We start from the raw sequence: 23,543 nt of genomic DNA on the forward strand, positions 1-23,543 counted from the left end.
AAAATACAATACAGGGGCGGGGAGGAGAAAACGGGCGGTTAGCGGTGTTAGCGTTATGGTAAGAGTGTGTTTTTAAGTGTGTTAAGTGTATCTGGGCGGGGGGCCTTGCCTTGAGTCGCTGGGGAGAAACTGGCGGCACAGTGGTGGCAGGAGAGAGGCGAGGAAACGCTGATGTCAGAGGTTAGCCATGTGGAGGACTGTATCTGCCTGGCAACAATACAAGGACACACAGACACACACAGACACACACACACACACACACACACAGAAACACACACACAGCATGAGGAAATGGAGGACTAAAACTGCATGCAAGGATTCCTCACATTCTTTCAGCACTATTTCAGCTGCCATTTTTTCTCAACTGATTTCGTTCGTAGCCAAACCACAAAAAAAACACAACTTTTACACACACTCCGCAGACAGTTTCTGTTTAGTCTACATCTCCTAGTCCCAATAATGGAGCGCTCCCTGCCTCAGTTGGTGCTGATACAGAGTTTGGATGCACAGAGTGAGTCAGTGTTCTCTCACCGAGTGACAAGTCCAACACTATGCTGAACTGGCTGCTAACATAAGAGAAAAACAGTTATCTCACATAGTGCAGCAACAAAATGTGGACCTTTAGGTGAAACTTAAATGACTACACGTTGCATAAAGTGATAACGGAACAAACATTATTGCATATAGTGATAAAAGAACAAACATTGTTGCATAAAGACATAAAAGAACAAACATTGATCAACCATATAAATATTTAATGGATTACGTGGTGCAAAAAAAACACAATCAGATTATAAAAGCATCAGTCACAGGAAAAAAACATAAGTTACAGTAGTTTTGTGCAAACGCAATTTCCGTGAACACCCTCAAAACAAAATGTGGAAGTCAGTTTGGCACTTTTGAAGTTAGTTGATTTTTTCTCTCATTACAATAGAGACCATAAGTTGTTTTTTCCTTTTTTACTCTGGACGGCCTGTAGATAGGGGAGAAGAAATGAGCCCTTTGCTTTTTTGTCCCCAGATCTAATTCTGCCATCACAACATCAAACACCTCACAACTTGAGTCGTTAGTGTTCCTCTACATGAATAACAACATCCTTTTTTTGTACGCGTCTGTGTGGCCAGCCGGTACTTTGCTACAGACAGAAGATATTAACCACAATTTCACCCCCATCTTCTTCTATAACACGCAGGTTTTAGGGCAAATATGTAATCTCAGGTATGGAAATAATAAGTACACCTGAGGAAATTCCTCTCGCTGTCTGTGAGGACTGTGGGGTGAAGAGCCCGCCATTCCCTTTTAACCTCGATGGGACAGAACAGCCCAAACAATTAGCATCAACAGTCCCCTGAGGCCTGAGAAATATTTGGACGGTTAAAAATCCATTTTCATGCTGCCTTCTCCAATAAGCAAAAAAAATACCTTAAAAATATCCACTTCTTCAGGAAGTGCATACATTCCACACTGTTGGCCTTTTAATAAACGTTGAAGCCAATCTTAAAAAAAAAAAGAACAAAACCCTCCACAGTGCGTTACCACATTGCAGTACAAGAATACCATATTCTCCCCCCTTTATATAAAACCAATTAACACCAAACTTTGTTTTTGTCCTATAACTTCAGCTACAAAATGGCTAGCCTCCACATACAGGATGAAGACACCAGGGTGCTCAGTTTGCCAGAGAGCTGCATAGCGGTCACACTGAGAGGCTTGTGGAGGGCTCTTCGGGCCCCCGATGTGCAATAAGAGGGAGTCACCTCACAAACTTAAGCCTTTTTTGTGTTTTGTCCTTTGATACAAAACGTTATTGTATCCCAACTAGGGCTGGGTATAAATCAAATCATTTCCATTTCCTTTAAAAAAAAAAAAAAGTTAATAGTTATAGTGTGTACGATTTAGTGCCATCTAGTGGTGAAGTTGCAGACTGCAACCAACCGAAATTTCTCCCGTGTGCCAACCCCCCTGCACCACACATCAATATGATGAGACAGATGGATGAGAATCAGATTGACAGCAATTCCAACATCTAACAACTGCGGATGCAGAAATATACGGTTTCAAGGTATACCATGAAATGAACATTAACCGTTATTTTACCATGTAAATTTGCTTATCTGCGGTATTAACAAAAATGTAGCTAGAAGGAGAATCTCAACTTCAACTTTTTTCAAACGATAAACTTTACCCACACACTACAAAAATGTTTTTAAGTTTCAAATATGAAACATCTGTTTAACTAAAAATAGCCCTTAATTCTGCTAATCTTTCTGAGAGGATTATCGTACTGAAGATTATCAAACCTTTACAACCCCACTAAAATGTTAGAATTTCACATTACGTGGATATAACCATTACAACATGTTGAAGACAACTAAAAGTTGTTATTCTACATCAAGATGACACAGACATGAGATGCTGGGAGAATGTTGGATTTTGGTTACTTATGAACACAATTTAAAAACAAAATATCATCGTCATTTATCGTCAGTACTCTACGTCAAATCGACGTTGGTGTTAGACATAATGGCAGTAAATCTAAACAGCTCATTCTAAGGTAACATAAAAAAAGATGAAGAATTCTTAATTTCAGGTGATTACACAGTTATAAATATTATATTTCCTTTCTGCCAATATATCCCCATTATCCTACACACTACTTTAAAGGAACGCTGACAAAAAACAGCTTAGTATTTCCACAAACAAAATTAATTTCATCTTATCCAGTTGAATTGGTAATAAATCAAAAAAAAAGAACGACCGAGAAATGTCATACCCAGCCCATACTCCAACATCTTTTTGGTTAGCTAAATATACCTGATTCGCTCTGAGCCCTCCGGCGGCCTCCCCCTGTGTGACCTCGCCTACTTTACCCTCTGACTTAGTAAAAACACATTGCTTTAAAGAACGACTCTATGGATTCCTTTCACCAACACTGTTGAAGGACGGATCCTCGCCTGACAACACCTCCTCCCCCTGTGACAGGGAGAGGGATGGAGCTCTGAATGCAGCTTTAATCTCTGCTTTTCTTAGCCGTAGCCAAGGCACTGCTGGATCAGAGAAACCTGACATCTCACAACCGATCAGATTCTCTTTTTTTTTCCTACAAAAAAAATTGCATCTGCTTTTGATTTTTTTTGTAGCTTGTGCGAGAAGAGACGTTTTGCTTGCATCAAGGATGTTCAATTCACAGTCTTACAAAAATACTATTTGTCATTTCGAGGTAATTCAAATTCTTAGCAGATATTTAAAATAAATGTGATTATTTTTCTCTTTGTTGTACCAGTTTGGTGAAAGGCAATTCTGTCAGAATATATGAAGTATCATATTCACATGACATCTCAACACATGCAAAATAGTGTACTTGTAGTAGCGTATACGTGTTAGTGGTAACTTTGATTTAAATATCACAAACATCTTACATAACCCTCAGCTCTTTAAGGACTCATTTTTGATCTCCTGGCCAATTACAGTTTCAGTTTTCTCTGCTCTTTGACATGTGGAGCAGGTTTCAAAGTTTTGGAACCTTCAGTCTCCCATACATCAGCCTCACAACTATTTCACTGTCAATCACAGTAAGTCTCTGCAGTATTACATAACTACAGAACGACAGCAACTGTTGCTCAAAACAGACTGCTTTGAGAGCGCATCCCTGAAACGCTAAACAGAGGATCCAGCTTAAACAACAGATATCATAATGTAAACAGAGGATTTAAGTTACATTTTGTCCACTTCCAGAAAAAAAGCTGTTTGCATTAAGCTCTATGTCATTTTTAAGTGGAATTAAAGCTAAAAATTAGGTGGCACCTAATTTTGCAACAAAACCTTTCACTTGTTGTTAAAGACCCTTTATGGTGTTATGTGAGCTACGAGCACTCAAAGGCAGAATCCAGCAGACCACAAACACAAGCGGTAAGAGACTGAGAATTTAACAGCTTATTTGTTTGCTTGACATTGTCCTTAAAGAGCTTTTTGAGGGTACTGTAAGTACAATATATAAAAACACAAGGTACAATTGCACTTCTTTTATAGAGTAAAGGAGAAGGGAGTGTCAGAGAGGAGTTAATGGAATGAGTAAGTTGGGGTGAGCTCCTCCTCTCCATGTGAACCCCTCTTTTGCTGGCTGCCAGGGTAATACATGTTAGAGGCATTGCTATGTTCTGTGCTATTCTATGCTTTGTATTATTCTTCTAAAAGACAGTGGCACATCTAGCGTAAGGTGGTATGGCTTCAGATCAAAGTGGACTGCGCTGAGAGGACGGATGGGGCCAGCAGTGTCAGGTTGAGCTCAGATTCAGGATTATTTGAATCATCTCACAGGTCATCTGGGGTGGAAAATAACTTGCTAACAATGTTTGTTCACTTTCTTTTTCTGCCAGCTGAAAACAAAATTGTTGATTCTTTTTACTGGCTGCTGACAGACTGACATGTAAAACATGACATAGCCCGCGTTGTAAAAGGCAACCTAAAATACACTAAGGTCACCACTGATCTAAAAATATCTTAGATAAGAACCCAACGGCAGCGAAAAAGTGTTCACCTCACTAGCAAGCATTTCCCCCCTCTCCTTGGGAATTAGATTATGGACTTAAAATATGCTCTTAGCAAAAAACACCCTTCCTCTCTTATCTGAAACGGTGAAAATCTCAGAGTACTCATCATTGAATACAGGCGATTTTTTGGTACAGTGTATAAAGGCCAATGTAATATATCCGTCTATTCTCATTCCAAAGGCGTCAAATACAGATAAATAACTTAAAAAATAAATAAATAAAAAGCTGCAATCACCCTTTAGTATCTTTATGAGATGCACAAGCGTTTTTCACTAATTCCAAGCATAGACTGAATACAAAAACGGATGACTTAGGAGCTCTCCATTTTAGTGTTATGGGACATGAGCCAAACTAGAAACTCAAAGTACACGTCAAATAAATTTCTCCCAAATATGGTTTCTGAAATTTAAGGTAGTCCTTATTAGCTTGATGTTTGTTCAAGTGATCATTTTTTCTTATAGGATTGGTTTAAATTGATAATTTGATGCGATCCCACAGGACATGATAAAGCATCTGTATCTAACAACATGGGAATAAGAGCAGGTTGAATATATTGTACCATTGTAGTAGCAGCATTATGTGCACACTTCTATGTGCATTTAAATGTTCGATAGTATTGATTCACTCAAGTCAAACTTAGCGCCACATGACCCGAAGATCAATTAGTCTGCATGTTACACTGCTGACCCCATAATAAATTTAAGCCATCAAATCTCCAGAGATTATTGCAGGGTTCCTACACCTTTTCACCTTCTACTAATTTACCACACAGCTGTGCGAATGACAACACAAGTTTTCCACAGAAATTACTAAGAGCTTATCAAACATATTTCAAATCCTGTGTAGGAACCCTGATAAGAGGAAGACATGCATAGAACATCAGTGTGACACAGAGCAAACTGTAGCATAACTACTCATTTAAACAGGACATAAAGTCTGATTCTCTGCAAAGTCACACCACCAATACAAAGCCTTACACCTTTCAATAAAGGCTCTACTCATGTTTACCCAAACCTGACCAAGTGAACTGAATCTAAATTTCCCAGATTATTTCAATCCCCCTTGTCCTTCCCAAAACCAAGACCCAAAACATAAACATGGGAATGTTCACACTTCTAACAAACGCAGTAACATTTTGACCAAAATGGTGAAATGCGTGATCCACACCTGGCTGCAGCGAGGCTTAGCTTCACTTTCTGTTTCTACCTGGTTTCTCACTGTTAACTAGCAGCATAAAAATAAACAGAATACAGTGCTCTGAGGAAAAGTTGGACATGGAACCTCAGTGATTTAATGTGTGTCTTGACGACCTCATCTGTTTCGTAACTACGACACTTTGATGCAAGGACTGAAGTCTGCTTTATTGCACTTTCATTAGATTCACTTTAGGAGTCTTAAAATAAAGCACTGGGATGGCGTTTAGCTATGTGATTAATGGCATCATTCATCAGTTGTCTGCAGCCAACAGGCTGTCCAATGTTTACAGCTCTATGGCCAAGCGCTCCCTCTGCTGCAGCGTGGCACGCAGACAAGATAACAGGTGGGCCATGGATTGGGTGACAACAGAGGAGGAGCGATTCTTGAGAAACCCCACCAGGGAGCCCACCAGAATCACACGGCTATCCATGCCTGTCCAGAAATAGAGGCATTAATTTGCCAACTGTGATAAACAGAAACGCACAAGCTGTAGGAGTGAACGCCTGGAAATTCCCTTCAATTGTGAAAGTCTCATAGCTTGCAGGCTTAGTGGCGTAATCACATCGGTTTAAATGTGGAGTCTTGTGTTGCGTTATGTTTCAGATTTGTCTGCAGTTGTGTGCAACTCTCATCTCTCGACAAACGTGTCTTAATTTGAATCAACACAAGTGACTTCATCAATTTGCCACTTTGATTTGATAAATATGATCTCTAACTCGCCAAAGTGCCAACTGTATAGTGGTGTTGCAGTGGGAAGTAAAGCAAACAGCCACACCGTAACATTACTGGCTCTGATCAGTGATGTCATTGTTTAAAAGCTCATCTGCTCGCAACCTTATTTATGCCACCAAATTAGAAAACAAAAGTGACATAGTATGTGGTGTGAACACACATTGACCATTCTCTTGGAGTATTCAGTATGTAACCCCCGCGCCCTCCCTGTCCCTCCCACAGCGGTTCCCTTAGAGTTAAATAAGACAGATGGAGGCAGTGGACATGCAGACAGATTCTATCAGGGATCAAACAGGTCGGGCTGGCCCTGCAGCTCCAGCTGACGGTTGAATAGCTCGATCTCTTTGTTGGCCTCTGTGAGATACTCTTTGATAAACTCCTCCATGTCTGCAGCAACAGCATTATAAGGGAAACAACAGCACAGTCACACAACAGCAAAAGAGGCAAGCAGATCTGCACAATGGTCCATGATTACGGCTCTCTTTAGGTTTAAACAGGTTTTAATCTGTATCCGTCAATTAAACTGAACTAATTATTACTGACTTATCAAACACTGGGATTGATTTTTACTGCCTAAACTAACTCATATTGACACCAGATATGTTTTTGTTAAACTGCTGATTTTGTAACCAGGACAGATTGCCTTGATTCCTTTAAAAAAACATGAGAAGAAGGCAATGAGCAAGAACAGAGTAAATGACCCAAAAATCTGTATATGAAAAAAACAAAAAACAAATAGAAAGTAGAAGAAAAAACAAAACACTGACATGCCCTTTTTGTGTGTTGCTGGTGTTATAATAATTGTCTTTTTATTTATCTGATGATTGCTGTACGACACACAATGAATTTCCGAAAGGTTTAAAAATATTTTTATCTATCTATGACCTGGAAAAAGTGCTCAAAAATGATCACATATTTTTAAATATGTAAATAAGATAATTAAAAAATAGTTTTTTCCCTAGCTATTTTCTTTTATCCCTAGACATTTTACCCTAGTTTAAAAAAAACCCATTTTCTTCATCTACTAATTTGAATAAACCTTTTTTTAATATGTAAAAAAAAAAAAGCAAACAAGCTTTACGGCCAAGTGAAATTAACAGAACAAAAAAAGAAGGCCTAAACAAAACCTACACATTAATCTCAATAAACAAAGCCACTTAAAATATCACATGTTGGAAAAGGAGTGGGGAGAAATAACAAACGTCTTTCAATTTGTGGACCATTTCTTTCAAAGCTGCTAATTTCTTCTTTCCATCTTTTTTGAAAGAAATTGCACCAATTTTCTCAAGGTTCAAATGTTGAAATATTTGTGACAGGCATCTGAAAGCATGCACGAGAAAAGTGATGTTGCACCAGTTTAAAATGTACAGGTTTGGAAAATATCCAGTAATCAAAACCTGAGAAACAAATTAGATGTGGTTGAGGTTCTTCAACAGGCACTAACCATCATGAAAAGGATACTGGGATGGATGTTCATTTTCTCCCCAAAGATGTCAACATATTGACAGCCGTTGTAAAAGTAGCCTGGTGGAAGCGGGTCCAAGTGCCTGGTCATCTAAAGAAAAACATATAATATCAAGATCAGTGGAGGTTATTGACTGAGAAGGCCCGCATCAATAACAGTCCGACCCAGCCCAAGCTCTCTCAGAAGATAAGGAAAATCCACAAACAAACAAAAAAGCACCAGACCACTAAGACAACATTGGCAAATGTCTATTGAGGCTTGTATCTAACATCAAACATTTCATACTCTTTTTGTGGCATTTATTGACAGCAAACTAAAAGGTGGCCTGTGGAGTTTTGCTGTAAACAAACACAGTTATGTTTACACTCATTGTTTGTCATGAAGCATATATGTGTGTATTCCTGAGGCCTGACAAACATGTTGGATGTATTTCATTCCACACGCTTACAAAGCAAGAGGTTTTTTTGGAATATTCTGAAACAGGGGTATTGCAGTATACTTGTTTTGAGAATAACTGTGATGTTTAAAAGTAAAATTTTAATATCATGTCAATAATACACATGATAAGACTGGGTAAACAATCCAACACCTCTTAAATAATTTCTGTTTCTTCCTGTTCTCGCTTTGTCTCCATTCCCCAACACCGTCTGGTTGTCTTTTCACTATACATGAGAGCATGCTTTGTATTTCAATTTGGACCCTATTTGTCTGTGATTTTTGTTTTTAAGTGACTAATGGGAAAAAAATTTAAACAATTTTTAAAACTGGTCCAGTGTTGAGTGAGACCACTACAGCTGGAAGTGGCAAAACAGGCAGCATTGTAACCATTCGAAACATGTTTGCACTGTTAATTTTTGTTAACTCTAAGTGTTTGTTTTTCAGGTTCAGATTGCTATTTTAAGTGTCTGATAACTTATTGGAAGGATCTCTAAAGAGATAGACCTTTTTGTCAAAGAGAAAGATCATTTCGTCTAACCAAAAACACCCCCAAGTGGTTATTTGCAATTCAACCAGACTCCTTTAAAGTAAACAGTAATTTTAGCATGTACAGAGCCAGCTTTTGACATCAAACTGTGTGAATTAAGGGTTTATTTCAACCAAACCAGAGTTGGTGATTTCTTTAACAGTGAAAAGATGAACAAGGAAAAGCTTTTGTGAGTTTTATTTTGTGTCTGTTGACTTTGAATGAAGTGTGTTTTGCAATGATGAAATTACTGTTTATTTAAACAGAGTCTGGTGGGATTGAAGATAGCAATTTCAGGGTAATTTTTGGTTAAAGAAAAAGGATCTTACACTTTAAAAAGTGCAATACTGTCAGACAACAGTGAGCTCTTTGTGAGCTCAATAACCTTGTAGTAAAAATCTGATATTATGCCAGCCCTATTTTGAAACCTGCATTGTTTACATCCACGTTTAAATCAGCCAGGAATGTTCTCCCGCTCCATCTTTTGCCGATGCTATGCTAAATTTCTTCTGGCCACAAAACATGAAAGCAGCAGCAGGGAAATGCACATTTGCATTGCATGCATACTAGTAATTCAATAACAAAGCAGGTGCTAGCTCATGAAAATATTGCTCCTAGTTGACAAAACAGTGTAGCTTTCAAGCAGTTGTTTCAACACGCAGTTTCACCGCTGGTATACAGAAAATCTTAATTATGAACATAAACACACTCACATGTATGCTCTTGATTTCTTGTGGTGACAGGTTATTTTTAGTCTTCTTAGGCTTCTTTGTCTGCCTCTGCAAACACCAAAGAGAAGCAACAGCCTTGTGGTTACACAGCTTATTTCCTTATACAATAACTGGCTGATCATAATAGATTTGCACATGAGTCTAAGTGTGTACTGCGATCACAAACAATGAGACTATTTAAATGTCTACCTGCTTGGCACACAGCCTGAGCCAGTCCTTCAGTCCCTCATCAGTGAGGCCGACACCATCAAAGATCAGGAAGCAGGACGTGTTGGTCTCTTTGGGACCTGGGGTCACAGGGTCACCGCTCTGCTCTGGGACAATGCTCAGGCTCCCGCTCACTGTGTTGTAGCTCACTTCCATCAGCTGATCGGAGTCTGGAGGTTCCAGAGATGAAGGCGCTCACATCCAAGTGGCACATACAGTTCACACCTTGTGTAACACCTGCTACAGCAGCCTCACATGGTAACAGCATGCTGTTGGTGAGGTGTTAACGTTTTAACATCTATACAACCTCACTGTTCCTAAAATGGCTTACAGAACTCACGTGTGGGGTAAATAAACACGATAAAACATTTCAAATATGTTCTAACTAAAATATGTATTAGATGTGTAAAAGCTAAATACAAAAAATAAAGTAAAATAATTAGAACAGAAAGAAATGTAAATGGCACACTAGCCTAAAGACAGTGATTGAGATACACACATAACACCAAGTGAATGTGAGTATTAGGATAAAGATGATACACTTCAGGCTCCACATTCGTTCCATACAACTGTATCTTTCCAGCCCAGCTTTCTACAAATATCTGCACACTCTCTACACATCTCCTCACAGGCACCTGCACTCTCTCCTCATGCAACTCTACACAGGTCTTTAAATGAAACAAGAGTGAGAAAACTATGAGGAGGAAACCAAACCAGTGGACTATGAGCTGAATTCTAAACACCAGACACCAGAGCAACAACCGAGCAACATTCCTACCGTCAGGAGCTTCTTGCCTGCTTTGAGGGCAACCTTTTCTCTAATAATTCCCCAAACTGGGAAATGCAAATGCAGGTCAAGTACTTCACCAAGGAAAGAAGTCACATTTGTTTAGTAATGCTTTACAAAAGCAAGTTATCTGGAATCCATATTTTGTTCTGAAATTCCAAAAGTTAGCAAAAGTGGAAAATAAAATGTGTTATTCCTACCAGAAAATCTGATTTTCCCCCAAACATTGTACACATTCCCACGGAAGGGGCTCGGCCTTAGCGATGACTTGAATGCTTCAGAAAAAGATGAAAGTTTTAACAGTTAGTGCTGTAAAAACATATTGTTGGATTTCACAATGCTGATTTATATGAGCAGTTTCCTGAAAAGCAAAATTGGCAGCAAGATGTCATGAGTGCATTCCTTTGGGAATATAGATTGTTTTGCAGCAACAGCGGACAATTACTGTGAGGCCTCAGTTGTCTCCATATTTGGAGGGAAAGGCAGCTTATGTAATCATCATGAAACCCTGCCAGCTCATATCTGGATCTTCTGTCACGTGCAAGAGTCAGAAAAGGGGGGAGAATTCTTTTCCGTCTCACCTTTACAGCGGGCGACAAATAGAGGCCTCTCTAGGGGCCGGCTGAAAGCCACGCGCTGCTGGGTGAGGACCAGAGAGCCAGAACCGGAGAAGAAGCGCCCTTTGCACCTGAAACACACAGCACATGCACATTACACAAATGGTGAGAAAGTTAAGTTGAGAGCAAGCCAAATGTTTGTGCTACATTTTGTCTTTGGCTGCAAAGTTGTTTACTCTACCAGCTGCTCACAGGGAGGAAGACAGTGTATGTGATTTGCTGGTAAAACTGGAAGTGGATGATAAATCTGTAACTGTGGATACTGTCACCAGCAGGTGAAAGAGATTCTTGTCTTAGTCCAAAGGTTAACGTTGTGTAAGAAGCATCTCAAATGTGTTCACATACACATGCACACAAAATAAAGATTGAAGATGACTAAATCAAAAGGGCCAGACTGTGGCCAGATATCCAGTTTATGATCTGAGGGGAGGATTTAGCAGAGGTTCATATTAGGCTGACCACTGAGGCATGAAGGCTGAATGGATCCGGTCCAAAGGGAAGGAGACCCCCTCTGTGTACATGGCAACTGCATGGCCAACAGCTTGTTACTGTGCTGCCAGGAGGCAGCTGGTGATAGAACACAAGATGCCCTGAGGGGCTTTACAGCAATCAGCAGCCGATACCCCCACCACTGCAGCCGAGTGGCAATTAAACTGCGGGGAGGGAGGTGAGGCAGGACGGAGGAACGCTGAGGCAGGAATCAACCGCCAATCTGTCGCTCAGCGGCCAAAAGGTTGAGTGTGGACACAGGAGGACACATGAGGGTCATAACCAGTAGAGTGGAGGGTGAGGGTCTTACCATCCAGGGTAGAGGACGTAACGTGCTCTGAGCATCTGGGGCTCACTGAAGCTGCTCTCAGAAAACATCAGGTTCACGTCTTCATTCCTTAATGATAAAAAGAAACAATAGAGAGTGAATAACTTGATAAATATGCACAGGCAAACCTTTTTGGGGTGACGCAGGGGGCAGATCCCCCTAAATAGCAACAGAGCACGACACGTCATTCCTGAAAACATCGCCCGCTGTGGGGGAAACTTTCTGCTCCGCTCCATACAACTAAGGGCTGAAACACTAACAAAATGCCTGAAGCAAAACATTAGATATCAGCATGTCAGAGACGAAAAGTAATAGTTTACTTCATCATCCACAGTATATCTGCTCAAATTAGCAAAATACTTGCTGCTTACAGTATAGTAAGTGTCAGAATCGCACACTTTCCACTTATTCTCTCCACTGATTCCTCACTTCTGTATCCACTTTAGTCCTTTATTTTTTTTGTTTTGGCAGCTTATAAAAACATAGTTTTGGGTTCCTAATACTGCTGGTCGTACATTCCATCTCGAGCTGATTAGTCGGAGGCTCGAATCATCAGTCAGAGACTTTCAGTTGGCTGAGATTGCATCAAGTCGAGCAGTCTTTTTTTGTGAAGCGTACTTCTGGGGACATTTTGGTCGCCAGAAGTTGGAGTGGAGTGTTCTTAATTTTCACCGCCACTATTTGCAGCTGCAGACATGCTGCAGTGGGACAGAGAGCGAGAAAGACCTCAAGGTAAGGAAGTAGTGAATTTACAGCTCACAGCAAGTTAATTCGATACAGTCTCTGGCTTTTGTTTGATATCTGGTGTTGGCAAAAAATGTTGTTGCACATTTAGGGCCCGTCTTTGGCGCCATTAGCTTGTTGTTTCTGAATGTCCCGCTAGCCCTGTTTCAATTTAAAACTTAACATGGAAAACTGAAAAACTGTACAATTCCTCCATTGCACATTTTGTACATACATTTTGTGTCCCTTATGTTCTATTTTGTCATTTTATACATTTAAATTGCTTCTATATTTTTTTATCTTATGTTCTATTCTATTTAAATTCACTATTTTTATTCTGTCCTTTATTTAAATTGTTTTGCACCAAAACACCAAGCCACATTCCTTGTATATGTAAATGTACTTGGAAATAAAACAAGATTCTGATTGTGAAAACAAATATAAATATTCATGTTGAACAGCCAAATCTGATTCGACTGACATAATTCTGAGTCGGGTACAGAACAAATTCCATCACACAAGATGATAATATCCTTTATAGTTTGTAATTGCAAAAATGAAATATTCTTTAAGTACAGAATGCATTTGGAAATATTCATGACACATTACTGTTCTAGCCGAGCAGCGCTCTGACCCAACAGATGCAGACATAGACTCAAAAAAGTGGAATAAAATGTAGCCCGGAGTGAATATTTTCGTCAAAGATAAAAGCAGTTAAATGACTGTTTGCGGCATTGATCATGATTCTGTGGGCGCCTACCTGGTGACAGCTCCTCTCTCTGCCAGTATGAAGGCTGCGGTGGGGTTGGCAGAGCGTACCAACTGCTGAACATGCTGCATGAGAGGGTGCTTCTGCTCTGCTGTCAGCCCGGTGAACACCACTGTACTCACAATACCTGACATATAACGAGGCACAAAAAAAGAATATGAATTCTGGGAGAAACTGGCTCACTTTCCAGAAAATACAAAAACACATCTGTGTTGCCAGTGCAGAAATACCATATCTCACTCTACGTTTGATTTATTGGCACTCCTGCTGCGGTGTTGTTCCTGCAATCTGAATTTTTAGGGAAATTGACATTTCGATTCCTTCAACGCGATTGCTAAGTTAAAAAAGGCATAATAAATAATTCAGTGACAGCCAGACTTCCTCCCCACTATCCGAATTGGGATTTCTCTGGTTCCAGACAAAATTTTAGTAAGCATGATATCAGTAACCCCAAATAAAATCTCCAATATGTCACTTCAGCAGATGGAAAGTGAACTGAGTGAAAACATGAAATTATTGTTGGGGCAATAGGGCGCTGATCCTATCCTCAGCTGGCCCTTTAGGTTAATAGATTTTAATGTCTCTGTTAAACTTCACCTAAAACATTTAACATTTGTTTTGACAACCATCACCGTGAGTTCAGTATGGCAAACACAAACTCCAAATGTTAATGTGTTTGGAGGGCCTGATTTGTAAACCTTAAATATCAGACATTCACATCAGTACATTAACTGTGCATCATCCCAGGATCACGATTCTCACTAGGTGGGTTTCCATTGGATTTCTTACTTAACTCTAATGTGAAATATGACTATTATTTTTGTCATGCATGTACAACTTCTCCATTGACTTAGTTTGACAAATATGATACTTTTTTTTTTTTTTTTTTTTACTTTTAATGGTTATATGGTGCAAGCTGGCAGCATAACAAATGTTTGAAATGACTATGTTGAACAGCTTCAAAAAATGCATTACACTTAGTATCAATGAATATAAATATCTCCTCAGTATTAAATGAACAAAGGTTATCCTTAATGCATTTAGTTGTTGAGATACTGGAGGGCAGAATAGTGCAACAGACAGAACTTACCTTGACTGCACTGCTCCAACAGTTTAGGAAATGCAAACCTGGAGGGACAGACAGGGGACAAAAGAATTTAAGTTAACTACACAGTATACTTGTGACACACATAAGAAAGCTGTTTGTAAAAAATGTTTTTAGTCAACAACCCTTTTTTATTTTAAACCATGTCATGTTCCACAATATCACCACTAAAAATACCTCTATTTATGACTAATGGGTGCTTGCCAAAGTTGTGCAGCAATAAACAGCACAATTCCATGTTATGGCTCTTGGCGAGCACTCTGGTTATCAATTGTGAGGCATTTTTCATCGGATGACATCATGACTGTGACTGGCAACTGACCAATGTAAAAGCTTTCTGTAATCTCATTTAATCTAAACATAATTTATCCCGAGTTTTCAAATCAATCAGTGTTATACACCACTTTCTGAATAACTGTTCTGAGCCAAGTCCCCCTCCGGCCACCACCGGCCCTCCCTTGCAGCTCTTAGGGAGCCTGCAGGCTGGGGGATCAGCGATCTGAAAGGCATTCATCTTTCCTGTCCTGATGTAATGAACTGTCTACATTCATCACAAAGAATGGATCATGACTGACTGATGAGCTTCACTGAGGAGGGGGTGTCGGTCGCACATGTGGACCTGGGGATTAGAGGGCTCTGCTGAGGGGGTTGACGGGCAGGTCAGGCCTAAGCTGGGCTAACCATACCCAATTAGCGCCATAGTGGGGGTTCGCAGATCTCCATACAATCTATGACTTCAGAAAGTGATAGGGGGCTTGTTGAAGATGCCTCACATGGAAAAGTCAGTGCTAACCACATTGCTAACTAAACCTCTTATTACACATTTTTCCACTGAGCCAAGTGGGGCTCAGAGTTTGACTGGAGGGTCATCGCAGCATGTTATATCACAGATTATATCAAACAGGTCCAAGATTTATTTTTAATAAATTATTTTCAAAGCTCAGCTCGCTAGAAGATCCCCTCATTTCAAAAGCTGTGGAAGTTTTCCAGGTAGAACTTTTTCTTGCATATAAGCTCTGGTACAGGGATACTCAACTTGCTTTTGCAAAATGACAGGAGGCCAGTCCCAGCAGCTCCATACATGTTTCTAAGATTTTAAGACATTTCAAAGATATTTAGATGTTTCTAGGATTTTAGGACATTTCTAGGTTTTTAGGACTTTTCTAAGATTTTATCAAGTTTCTAGGATTGTAGGACCTTTCTATGACTTCAGCACATTTCTAGGTGTCTAGGACCTTTTAAGGATTTTTGTACATTTTTAGGATTTTAGGATGTTTCCTGGATTTTAGGACGTATCTGGTATTTTAAGACATTTCTAGGGTTTTAGGACATTTCTAAGACTTTAGTATGTTTCTATGATTTTAGCACTTTTCTACAGTTTAAATGCTTTTCTACAAATTTAGCACATTTCTAAGACTGGCACATTGCTATGATTTTAGGACATTTCCACAATTTTAGAGTGTTTCTAGGATTTTAGGATGTTTCCAGGATTTTAGTGCATTTCTAGGATTTTCAGACATTAGGGGGTTAGCTTGGATGTCTGTGGAAGGAGTTACTCCACTGACCCTTTTTTTTTATATAAAAAAGCTCTATTTTGATGCTGTTTCATGCACTCTGGCAACTTATGTGTACTAAAAGTACAAAAACATTTCCAAGTGTGAATCATTTTATTTTTATTGTGAAATAGAAAATGGTTGGGGGCCAGAATTGGCGTGTGGGCTGTAAGTTGAGTGTCACTCCTCTAGTATTCATAAATGTTAATGTGCAGAATCAAATTCTTATACTTTAACTAGTTACCAGTGCCTTTGTTATTATACCTACTAGCTTTTCAATTACATTTCTGATTAAATAAAAAAGATGGCAGCAGTAGTTTTAAAGCATTTTGCATAAGCTAAACCCTCCAGACTGCAGTCATCCGTATGTATCACTGGCCAACACGGCTTGGCTCTGCAGTGGAAAACAGCCTATTACCCGGAGTGGTATGCCATATTGTGCGGAGCAGCTCAGTCAATCTACGACAGTGAGAAGCTCTGTAAGCTACGTCTAAAGCCTGTAACAAAAGGAGAGTGAGATTAAATGTAGGACTGATCCTCTCTGTAAAAGGGACCCAGCCTTGAGTCTTAATAGCTAAAAGCGTCATGTAACCTCTTCCTGGAAACCTCCAGTGCAGTTTATCAACATCCGGCCCTGTCTGTCATCATGTGGTCTGTCCATATGTTATTTGAAAATATAACATAACAGTGTTATAACAGTGAAATCTTAAACTTGAATCTCAGGCCCTGTCACTGATGTGTATTCATTTATTAAGCTTCTTTAAACTTAAAAAATAACTACGCAAAATAGGTCAAAACATGACTACATACACACTTGTTGCTGGCTACATGCAACTACATTTGCATACAGTGGTTGTAAAAGAAAACAGGCAAGCAACAACTGTGCTAGAAACAAATAGAAGCTAATTTTGGTGAAAATGTATGTTCTTTGAAATGCTAAGCATACAGACAGACAGCAGGATAAAGGATTGTGCTGCAGAGGTTACTTTAGTCGCTTTTTGTTCAGAAAGTGGGTCACCAAATCTAGTCACTGCTGTGAATCCTGTGACTGAAACTGCAGTCCTCTACGTAAGAGCAAGCTACAAACTCTGATGAGTCAAGTCTATAGATGGTGAGTAATTGCTACTCATTAGGTAGATTTTTTTGATGACATATTTTTAAAGATGCTGTTGATAGGCGATAGGGATGCACGATAATTATGGGCCTGATAATGGGACTTATGATGTCATACCGTTAATTCCGATGATAACATTTTTGGCCGAAAAAAAGAACTGATAAAAATAAACAAAAATTGCTTTGATTTCACCGGTTTTGCCCATGGTTTCGCTCTTGCAGTATTACACACACTGCATTATGCCGCCTGTCAAACTGCTGCTGCTAGATTAGTCCAGTGATCTGGTGTCCGCATCGCCAGTGTCCGCTCTGCTCTCATTCTACGCCAATGTCTCTGAATGTCTGCTCCCCTCTCATTCTCCGCCGGTGTCTTCACCAGTGTCCGCTTTGATCTCATTCTCAAATGAAATTCATCTGTACTCACCACATCACAGCTTTTCATACCCTCAGGTAATGAAAAACAAACAAAAAGAAATTATCGGTTATCAGTATCTTATCGGCCACGAGAAGCTGAAAATGATCGTATTATTCGGTATCGGTTGAAATAATCATTATCGTGCATCACTGGTAATAAATGTAGCTGCTTCATAGTAATAGCCTTTCAGTCACTGGGGATCTTAAAAAAATGTCACAAAGCAGGAGAAACTGCTTGAGGGCATTTACTGTAAAGCAGCTGCAGGATTGTGACATATTCTGAAGTGTTGCGTTTGCTCTCTGCAACTGGGTCACTAAACTGCTTGTCTTAACAACGGGATATAAGAAAATTACTCATCTCTTATCAATTTTATGCTTGAGCACGAAAAATGTTTAAAATTATTATTACTATTTCATTTACACAGCAAACAATTTCTTACCCTTGTCTTCTATATGTACAGTGTGAAACGCCTTGAATTACTGACATCTTTCTTTGGTCTTCAGCTTGATGTCAGTCGACATAATCTCATCTGACAATATACATTCCTTTATGGCCGTCAAAGATTGTTTAGTTTTCTCCTAACAGAAGCAGAGTTGAGACCTAGTCTACTGGACAGAGAGATTTCACCTGTGCTCCACACAGGAGGCGAGGGGGTCCACACACGCAGTGACAGCGCCGATGGTGAAACACGCTTGGACAACTGGGTCAGGGTGGAAAAGCACAGCTTGGACTACATCCAGAACATCTGTGTATCTGTCCAAGTAGAAACATTTGCAAATGAATATGTCATCACACACTGATAAGGAACAGTACAGCCATCCCTTCTTTAGTTTTTATAGTTTCTTTAAATATTGTCTGTTATTGTTTGAATACTCAAACATATGCATCAGGCACAGAGGATCTGTTTTATGTACCGAGATCATATTGTTAGTTTTCAAGACACTGAATGAGGAATGTCTGATAACATTGTTTCGAAACTGTTGTATTTTTGGATGACTTCCATTTAGCTCAGCTTTGCTCTGCACTACTGAATCAACTGGAGTCTTGACTTTTAAGTTCCCAGCTGTATCGAGCTGATCTGCTGGCTTTCTTACCCAGGTGAGAGCACCAACAGACGCTTTTTGCCTCCAGGGCCTCTCTGGCTCTCCAGGAAGCTGGACAAATACTGCTGCAGGTGAGAGGCTGAGAAGCTGTCACAGCTGTCAGGACCAGGCTGGTACACCACCCACCTACCAATGAAATTACAGTGAAACTGTAGTGCATTTTTGTGTGCTGTTATTAACAATATAATTACTATAAAATAGTTACAGCATATTTACAATAAAAATAACAGAGAAAAATGTAAAGCAAAGAAATCATGTTGGATGAACTCTCACTTTCCACGTTCCTTGTTCAACTGGACCAGGAAGTCACAGAGTCTCTTCTTATGGCTTCCCGGTAATCCAGTGATGATGGTGATGACAACCTTTTCACACACAAAACAGTTTACATCAGATGTGAATTCTATCAGCTAAATTAAGGATGACAGAGGAGAAAGCATTCTTTGAAGGAGCAAGAAGAGTTTTTTCTCTTGTCTACATTTTTCAAATAAGGAAGATCCACTGAACCTTTGTCAATATGCTCACCTTGTCCCCCTGACTGTTGACTGAATTCCTCAACTCTGCAGAGGGGAAGAGCACCCCCAGGTGGTCATACAGAATGGGCTCCTGACCAATACTACTCAAGGCAAAGTGCTGAAGAAACCTGGCACAGACCAGAATACAGCAATCAGTGAGCAGAAATGAGACCGCAACTGACTGGCATGGCTAGATAAAAGGAGCATTTTTTGAATTAACAATTTTTTAAAGCAGTGGACAAAAATCAATGCAACAATTTAATTCTTATTACTCATATTTGCTCCAGCTTTTGCAGACATTAATGTAAAGGCAATTAGGTTTTATCTCTGTTGGATCAGAGTGCTTAGAAATGAGACTGACAATACAAAATTGTGCAAAAGAGAGCAACTATTGTAAGTGCTGTACTGTGTTTATTTTGGGCGCAAATGCTTGAAACAGTGGGTTGTCTAATTATACCAAGTGACAGATTTGGGACAGATCTGGAAAGACCAAGGAGCGGAGTTATCCTTGCATGTGGTCTTCTTTGTTTTAGCTTTAATGGCAACAAAGAGAATGTGCATGAAGCATTTATTTTTGCCAGATAATAAAGCTTCATTAGCTTATAACTTTCTATCAGATGAAAAGACCTTTCAAGTGTTGATAGTCACCAATGATGAATACACTGTATCAAGAAACACGGGCTTAAGTACTATTTTGGGGAGGCATACTCATGTTTAAGTGATACCTGGCATCAGGTTTTATTACTTGTTCAGTGAAACTGTGAAGCTCTACTGAGAGACTTGAGTGTGTACTAACATGTCCTGCTCTGGCAGCTGGGAGTATGAAGTCTTCAGACTGCCTCTGCGTTTGGCAACGGGTGGCTCCTGACTGTTGTGCAGCTTCCTCAGTCTGGTATGCCTGAAAGAAAAAAGTCATTTCAGTTTCTTAGTTGTGATTACAATGTACAGAGTGAACCTTAATTACTTACCTTAGACGAATGCATCATTAACCTGAATAACCCTTGTGACAATACGACACAGCGGCATATGTTGGTAAAACATATTCAAATGTTTGTTCATATTTTCAAAAAAACAAAAAACCTGGTAAAATGATTATGATATAATTTATCAAAAACCTCTGCATGTTTGGTTTGATGTGTTTTTAATTGATCTTATTGGATAAAATTAGATCATAATCATTTTTTTTTAAGTGTAATATTACATGGCAAAACACACTAAGGAAAATGTAACAGACTCTAGTATACAGATGACTGATCTTAATTTGTAAAGAGAATTAAGTTATCTTACATGTTTTTCTGGTTCCAGGTCAGGTGCTCTTGGTCCACCAATTGCAGAGCGAGTCCAGATTCAGAGTTTTGCCACACTGACAAAACCTGAAACCAAGACAGATTAAGGTTCATGCAACTGGAGCTGTATCTTTAAGAGAATTAAATGAAGAAGAAGGATATCTTGTATTTCTTTTAAAACTCAAACTCCCTCACAAAAACATAACAAAACAGGAAAAAAAGCCCTAGTTGGTTTTAAATACTTGACAGCATATGTTTTTGAAGATTTATCAATAGCATTTTCTTTATAGTAAAACCTCAAATGGATAAACACTAGTCTATATTTTAAATACGTTATTTTTAACACTTAAGCAATAAACAAATCCTGAGATTATTGTTCTACAGGCATGAAGGCTGAATGATCCTCTATCAGATGGCACATGTGTGTCTTTAGTCTCAAATCCTTTCAGATGTCTGGCTGAATGTCTTACCTTGGAATAGAAGGCCCTGTGGCTCTTAGACCTGGGCTGAAGAGCAAAGACCAGACAACAGTCCGTGCTGTGCAGAGGGAATGGTAGGTGGGGGAGCAGGCTGCTCTCATACTCCACAATGAGAGATGCCACCGTGCTGGAGTCCTGGTAATGAGAGGATACAGGAATCATATACAAGATGGAACAAGAAATGCCAAAAGGATTCGTACATGTTTTATCATGCTTATATGGGAAAGAAATAACTCCTTTAAAATCATTAATGCGCTATAAAACAAAACAGATGTATGTAGAAAAGTATGTCATGTGTTGACTGTAAATATTACCGGATCATAAAACTTGATGGACCGAATGTGATCCTTGGACAGGGTGATGCTGCCATATTGAGAATGGATGAACAGGAGTCCCTCGGAGAAGAAAATGATTTTTCCTAAGATGAACATTTGAAGAGATGTTAAAAATGATGCATCGCAACTCTTTGTCACACAAGTTACAGGGCCAGTATATATGAAAAAATATATTTTGTGCACGTACTGTCACATTCAAACAAACAGGAAATATAAATTCATGAATAATATAAATATAAATAAAATAATCTATTTTATATAATATAAAATAGACTTGACCCATAGCCTTATTCACAGGGTGGTGTAAAGTTCACTTTGAATTAAATTGGAAAGAACATATTCATTTCATTTGTACCAAAATTCTGAAGTAACTAGGGATCATCAGCAAACTAGAGAGTTTTGTAAATGTATCTTACATACAGGTGCAGTTTTTAATTGTGTCAAAATAAACTAAACTTTAAACCACATGGCAGAAATGTTAAAGAGTGTCACCTTCTTCGGGTGTGGAGAGCTGGCTGCTGGAGAACACATATGCAGCATCTGCTACAGTGAGAGCAGTTCCCAAACACGTGCCTTCCTCTTTCTGTTGAAGACACATACTGTAAGTGATTAGGTCACATGCTCATACAGACATAAATACATTTATATATGAACTACACTGGTTACATGAATCTTCTGAACTGACCTTAGGAAGATGTTGGGCTTGCTCAGACTGCTTGACATCAGATTCCATCTAAAAACAAGATGACCGTAAGACTTTTGACAACAAACAAGCAATAAAACTGAGGATGAAGCTATATGTTCTCTGAACAGAAAAAGACTTACATTGTGTGTTTTGGACATACATTCAACAACATACATTCTAAAACAATCCACACTATGGAACTCAGTCTGTCTCTAAACATTCTGTTTATCACATCCTCATGCAAAATTGATTTTCAGTCCCACACATACCAGCCAGCAGGCGTAGCGAGGCACAGTTGTAGTCAGGATGGTGTAGCAGCTGTCTGAGGACACAGTGCCATCTGCAGGAGAGGAAACAGACATGTTCAAAATGAAGCACAAACAACAAAGGATGACACACAAGAAAGATGAATCACGAATATGATCCTCAGAGCAGAGAACAGGCTATTTTTAGACTTAGTGCTGTGTTGTTTCAAAATGACTTTTGGTCTTTTCTGCTTAGGGCGAACTGTGGATTTGTCCTGCTTATTGTGTAAACAAGATGTCCTTTGTGGAATCAATCAGCAGTCCATTTTTATTTTACTTCTTCTGATCAATTTTGTACCTTTCTGCTGAATGTTGATGCTGGACTCCAAGAAGGATTCAGAGAAAACCACAGAGCCCAGGTCCCCACCATCCCACTGCAGGTCAGGGATGTCACGGACAGTCATAGACGCCTTAAAGAGAAAAGTAGAGTCATTTCATTGGCCTTCTTTGGTCAGGCAAAAAATAATATGCTTCTATAACTTACTGTTTTTACTACATAACGGCTTTCTTCGTCAGCCAGAGGAATGATTCTGAAAACAAAAGCAAAACAGGCTCTTAAGATCTGAAATCACATATTCACAAATGTTTTTTTTTTTGTTTTTTTTTTAAATGAAAGCTTCATTTTAATATACATTTCTCAAATAACATGACAATCAACACAGACTAGTTAACACCCACCTTCCTTGATTATTCACTGCTTGAATGCTGAATTCACATTTGGACCTGAGAGGAGAGAAAACACAGACTCAAACTGATTCAAATGTAACACTGCACTTCATGTTTGGCTGAATGTCTCATACAGAGGACAACATCAGTGACAAAAAATCCATACAAATCTGTACCTGAGAGGACTGCGGTATTGACTTAAATTCATTGAGTCCAAAGCCAACAGAAAGGTGTTCTCTGCTACATCCTTAGCCTGCAATAAGGGACATTTCAAAATTAGAAACTGTACAGTGCAAACAGAAAATAATTGTTAAAATAAGTGTTGTTTGTTTTTCGTACCTTGGTTTGGCTGGAGAAACAGGAGTAGCATTTGATTCCCGAAAGGACTGCTTGAACAGCAGCTGAATAAATCTGTGACAAAAGTCTG

The 23,543-nt window shown here is 39.2% G+C and overlaps 1 protein-coding gene across 1 annotated transcript in view; it reads right to left on the bottom strand.

The window, feature by feature from the left end:
• Nucleotides 1–740: 740 nt before the first annotated feature.
• Nucleotides 741–23,543, bottom strand: part of dnaaf9 (dynein axonemal assembly factor 9) — a 28,447-nt gene continuing 5,644 nt past the window's right edge. Inside the window, exons 13-37 of the mRNA XM_042500469.2 lie at nt 23,456–23,540; nt 23,293–23,369; nt 23,129–23,173; nt 22,935–22,980; nt 22,749–22,860; nt 22,415–22,485; nt 22,146–22,193; nt 21,953–22,043; nt 21,440–21,543; nt 21,117–21,260; nt 20,648–20,733; nt 20,157–20,258; nt 19,371–19,488; nt 19,122–19,210; nt 18,840–18,974; nt 18,373–18,498; nt 14,650–14,687; nt 13,551–13,686; nt 12,050–12,136; nt 11,215–11,321; nt 10,834–10,908; nt 9,829–10,016; nt 9,622–9,687; nt 7,941–8,034; nt 741–6,866 (exon numbers count right to left, since the gene is read on the bottom strand). Of these exons, the coding sequence (XP_042356403.2) occupies nt 6,760–6,866; nt 7,941–8,034; nt 9,622–9,687; nt 9,829–10,016; nt 10,834–10,908; nt 11,215–11,321; nt 12,050–12,136; nt 13,551–13,686; nt 14,650–14,687; nt 18,373–18,498; nt 18,840–18,974; nt 19,122–19,210; nt 19,371–19,488; nt 20,157–20,258; nt 20,648–20,733; nt 21,117–21,260; nt 21,440–21,543; nt 21,953–22,043; nt 22,146–22,193; nt 22,415–22,485; nt 22,749–22,860; nt 22,935–22,980; nt 23,129–23,173; nt 23,293–23,369; nt 23,456–23,540 (2,377 nt within the window). The 3' untranslated portion in view covers nt 741–6,759. The remainder of the gene's footprint in view (nt 6,867–7,940; nt 8,035–9,621; nt 9,688–9,828; nt 10,017–10,833; nt 10,909–11,214; nt 11,322–12,049; nt 12,137–13,550; nt 13,687–14,649; nt 14,688–18,372; nt 18,499–18,839; nt 18,975–19,121; nt 19,211–19,370; nt 19,489–20,156; nt 20,259–20,647; nt 20,734–21,116; nt 21,261–21,439; nt 21,544–21,952; nt 22,044–22,145; nt 22,194–22,414; nt 22,486–22,748; nt 22,861–22,934; nt 22,981–23,128; nt 23,174–23,292; nt 23,370–23,455; nt 23,541–23,543) is intronic.

The sequence above is a fragment of the Plectropomus leopardus genome, chromosome 14 (genome assembly GCF_026936395.1).
Source record: "Plectropomus leopardus strain MGB_pleo_1.0 chromosome 14, ASM2693639v1, whole genome shotgun sequence".
Classification (NCBI taxonomy): domain Eukaryota; kingdom Metazoa; phylum Chordata; class Actinopteri; order Perciformes; family Serranidae; genus Plectropomus; species Plectropomus leopardus.